The 4,253-nt window shown below is 51.8% G+C and overlaps 1 protein-coding gene across 1 annotated transcript in view; it reads right to left on the reverse strand.

Annotated features, from left to right (window-relative positions):
- Positions 1–4,253, reverse strand: part of NUP54 (nucleoporin 54kDa) — an 8,474-nt gene that overhangs the window by 1,430 nt on the left and 2,791 nt on the right. The window contains exons 4-9 of the mRNA XM_010142033.1: positions 3,833–4,062; positions 2,113–2,300; positions 1,494–1,690; positions 1,095–1,149; positions 891–984; positions 350–471 (exon numbers count right to left, since the gene is read on the reverse strand). Of these exons, the coding sequence (XP_010140335.1) occupies positions 350–471; positions 891–984; positions 1,095–1,149; positions 1,494–1,690; positions 2,113–2,300; positions 3,833–4,062 (886 nt within the window). The remainder of the gene's footprint in view (positions 1–349; positions 472–890; positions 985–1,094; positions 1,150–1,493; positions 1,691–2,112; positions 2,301–3,832; positions 4,063–4,253) is intronic.

The raw sequence follows: 4,253 nt of genomic DNA on the forward strand, positions 1-4,253 counted from the left end.
CAAAAGACGCCCCGCGGGTTCACTAGAGAAGACTTGGCCCACCTCTTTCCCCACCAGCCCGTCCACACGTCTTTTTGCCCTCCCTCCAGCACATCTCTCATCAGATTTGGTCTGGGGTGAGACCTCAGGGCAGTTCCATGGCTTCTGAGAGACCATTCCCAAAGCAGCACGACTCGCTGCACACCTGAAGCTCCCCCTGACAGCTCTGCCTGTTCCTTAAATTAACACCACTTAGATGAAGCCAGAACTTCATCTTCCACGCCGGCCACGCAGCAGGCTGCGCAGGTCACCCCGGCCCGTCTCAGTCTGCCTCCTGGCACTGGTCCGCGTGCCAGAACGAGGTGTTCACGCTGTCCACGTCACCTGCAGCGTTCTGTGAGAAAGCGCCATCAGCTTCCTTTTGTACTGCGCGATTTTTGCCATGGTTGTCGTCTGGTTTTTCTGCAGCTCGCCGATATCTTCTGATATTATCTGCGGAGGAGATGGAGTCAGCAGAGTTTCTGGTAACAGATCACATCACTCCTGATTTGAAGCAGGAGTTTCAAAATGCTACTCAACCCAGCAACTCAGTGTCCTCGCCACAGGTGCCTTCAGAAAGCTTTCTGCTGGACCTCTACCCTTCTGTTTCTTTCCACATGCAACCGGGACTTTCAGCAGGCATCAGAAAACTGGGTGCCCAAATCCGAGTCTGTGCCAGCGCAACTTAATTCAGCCGGTCTGAATCAGACTGTAACAACACAGCTTTGGCCAAAAGGTCTAATTCAGGACTAAGTGCTGAAGAGTCACAGCCCCATGTGCGTGGACCCAGTTTTCACCACCCCGGAGGCACGGGGGGAGGCTCGTTTAACAGCACAGCACCAAGTGGTGACGGGAGAGATGAGAAAGCTTACATCTAATCGAGTCTGATGCTGCTTGGTCATCTGGTCTTGGACCTTCAATCTTCTCAACAGCTCCTTGAAACCCACCATCGGCACAGGAATAAGCCTACAGGAATACAAATGGCTTGCCCATTACCTGCAGAGCGCTACACAACGTCATATCTTTCCCCCCTTTCCAAGTGTTTCTGCAATACCCGGGCAGAGCATTAGACTTACTTGTCAGGATCAGGATTATCAACTTTGGCTTGTTCCCATATAATAGGATCAACACCTTGAAAAGCCAAACAGACGAGATTTTAGCACGGCTAGATCTGAACAGATACCACATCTTACAGCTGATCCGCAGGAAAAGTACTAGGAAATACTCAAACCTCACGAACTTTGCTAGCCTGAGTGACTGTTACACAAACTAAGGTTAACGAAACTGCACTTCAGCGGGAAAACCGGCTGTAACTAAAGCCAAACCCCACTACACCAGCACAGCAGAGCGCCTCGGAAACTCGTGTGGTTTTACAAGGCGTCTTCCACGGGCCAACACCTTGTGTTTTCCCCAGGGCCCCCCAAAAGCCCCTGCAGAGACGCGACAGTGCCCGCGCGCAGCCCCAGGCCACAGACCGGCAGGAGGGTTCTGCAGCAGCTGCTTGGCTTGGGCCGGGGAAAGCTCTGTCTTGGGCATGGAGCGGCCGACCCCCAGCTGCTGCAGCGACGATTTGATGTTGGCTTGTTCAAAGTGGGCATGCAGGGTGGTGGCGGGAACTCTCCTCGAGGTGCCGTTGGGCGAGCGCTCCACGACGTAGATGATCACTTCTGTCCTGAGCAAGGCAGAAGGTGGACTGTCAGAAGGTCGGTGGAGTACAGAGACTAACACAAGAATGAAGAGCCCGAAAGCCAAGTTACCGCTTCTCCCAGCTGCCTGCGAGCTTCCTCTAGCCAACGGAGATGCACAGAACCAGTACATGCAGGGTTTAGCACGGCACGGCAGAAAGAGAAAAGCCGTAAATACAGCTTTAATAAACCAGGGTCTGGAGAAGCCTGTCTCCTGCCCTGAGGCCCTCAGCTGGGCAAGCTCAGAGGAAAGAGAGTGGACTTAAGGCCTTAAGAAAATGCAACACGAGGGTGAGAGTCATGAAACCAGACTTGGGACGAACAGCTCTAAAACTGAGGAGCAGGGAGGTGGAGCAGACGAAGCACCAACCCCTCAGACCGTGCAGCGCTGGGTAACAAGTTCACGTACTGGTCATCTGGCAAGGTTTTAACGCCTTCCACGTTGACAGTGAGGGTCTGGTTTCCTCCTAGAACTTTGTGTAGTGATTCTACGAGCTGCTGCTGCTGGCTTCGAATTTCTGTTTCTTTTCTGTTAAAGACCAAGACCACCAGGCCATCTTCATCTTTGTTGTTGGGAATTAAACTGTAGCCCACGGCCTGCGAACAAATAAAAACCGGGATATATTCCTTAGCAAAAGCCCAGCTAGGAGGCACCAGGGAGAGGGGCTAAACCCCTCAGTTTCTAGAGCAACTGGTTCGTAAATGAAGTTACAGCTTATTCGGAGATGCAGAAATATCAAATCAATCCCCCTTTAAAATATCCTTAGCAAAAGCCCAGCTAGGAGGCACCAGGGAGAGGGGCTAAACCCCTCAGTTTCTAGAGCAACTGGTTCGTAAATGAAGTTACAGCTAGGAGGCACCAGGGAGAGGGGCTAAACCCCTCAGTTTCTAGAGCAACTGGTTCGTAAATGAAGTTACAGCTAGGAGGCACCAGGGAGAGGGGCTAAACCCCTCAGTTTCTAGAGCAACTGGTTCGTAAATGAAGTTACAGCTTATTCGGAGATGCAGAAATATCAAATCAATCCCCCTTTAAAATATTTCAGCATTCCTTAGTGTTTCCCTGCTGCAGATGCGGACATCTGCCTGGCAGTACAAGTCAAAACACGGACAGGAAGTATTTTTACTAGCGAAGACAGGCATGGAGTAAGGTTCTGGCGCAGAATCTGGGACAGCCAATTCTCCTTGTGTTAGCAGGTGCGATGGGCTTTCCGTACAATCGCTTCTGAGGTGGATAAAGCTGTGATAAAGCTGTAGTGAGGTTGGATCTTAAACTATTAACTCATTAAAAGCAAACGCAGAGCGGCAGTTCTGCTCTAAAGCCAATTTTAGGGCAACAACTGACAAGAAAGGAGGCTTTCGGGTGGGTTATCGACAAAATATTCCAAATACACCTAAAAAGGTAACGCGACAGCAGCCAAACGTTTACATTGTGCAGGCGCGCAGCTGCTGCCAAGATTTTATAGAAGTGTCATGGTGTGCATAATCAAAACGAGTCTTAATTAGGTATTAACCTACATTTGGGTTAGAAAGTTTGCACTGCAGAGAAGCAGCTTGGGAAGGGAGGGCTTCACCCGGCCTGACCCAAATCCACCTTCAAGGCGAAGCTTAGTAAGAAAGTCGGCAGGCATGAGATTTGGGGAGGATGAAGAGCACGAGAGGCAGGATCTGGAGCTGCTGACAGCACGGCACGAGGGAGGGAGCCAGCACTAGCACCGGCCAGGGTAAAGGCAGAAGCAAGCTGAAGGCTGCGGCGTTTGAAACGCCGTGCGATGAGGCAGACCCTGAAGCTCTCATTCCGGCTGTTAACCACTTCTTTAGGTGTGAAGGTCATTTTACATCATTTCCGTAGGACTTTAACCTGACCAAACACGCGCTGGGATTCATCCCCAGAGGTCTGCTCCCACCACACCGGCACTCACCTGAGCGCCACCACAGGAAAAGGCACTGCTGCACCTCCGCAGCAGCCACACTTCCGGCAGCCCTACATCTTGAATCGGCGCGTATCAGAACTGCGTACGTGACGCAGAGTACTCTTCAGAGCAACAAAACCTGATTTCAGGCGCATGAGACACCCGGCAGGCAGCGGAATGGCCTCAGAGCTGCTCACGGGCAGCGGAACGATTCCCTACCTTAAACCGGCAGAAGGGGTTTTCCTGTGTGAACTCCACCGGCGCGATGTTGTTGTTGAAGTAGCCCTTCCCCGACCCCCAGAAGGCCTGCAGCTGGTTCCACTTTGCCAGAATAGCGTCCCTCTCATCTCCCAGGAGGGTGGGAGCCGAGAGGGCGCTGGCTGTGTTGATGAGCTGGTTTGACTGGGCGGGTGTCTGGGCGGGCTGGCTGAACAAGCCGCTTCCTAGTGCTGTGTTGGACGAAGAAAACCAAATGAACTCCTCCGCCAGCTGAGCCAGCCTCCCCTGCTAACACGAACCATCTGCTCATCAGTGCTATCACATCCTTTCACGTTTTGAGAAGCGGAATAAACAAATATACATCAGATAATGTTTTTTTAAACGTGTCTTTACACCCAATCTTCATCAGCAAGAGAAAAGG

The sequence above is a fragment of the Buceros rhinoceros genome, unplaced genomic scaffold (assembly GCF_000710305.1).
Source record: "Buceros rhinoceros silvestris isolate BGI_N320 unplaced genomic scaffold, ASM71030v1 scaffold20318, whole genome shotgun sequence".
Lineage (NCBI taxonomy): Eukaryota > Metazoa > Chordata > Aves > Bucerotiformes > Bucerotidae > Buceros > Buceros rhinoceros.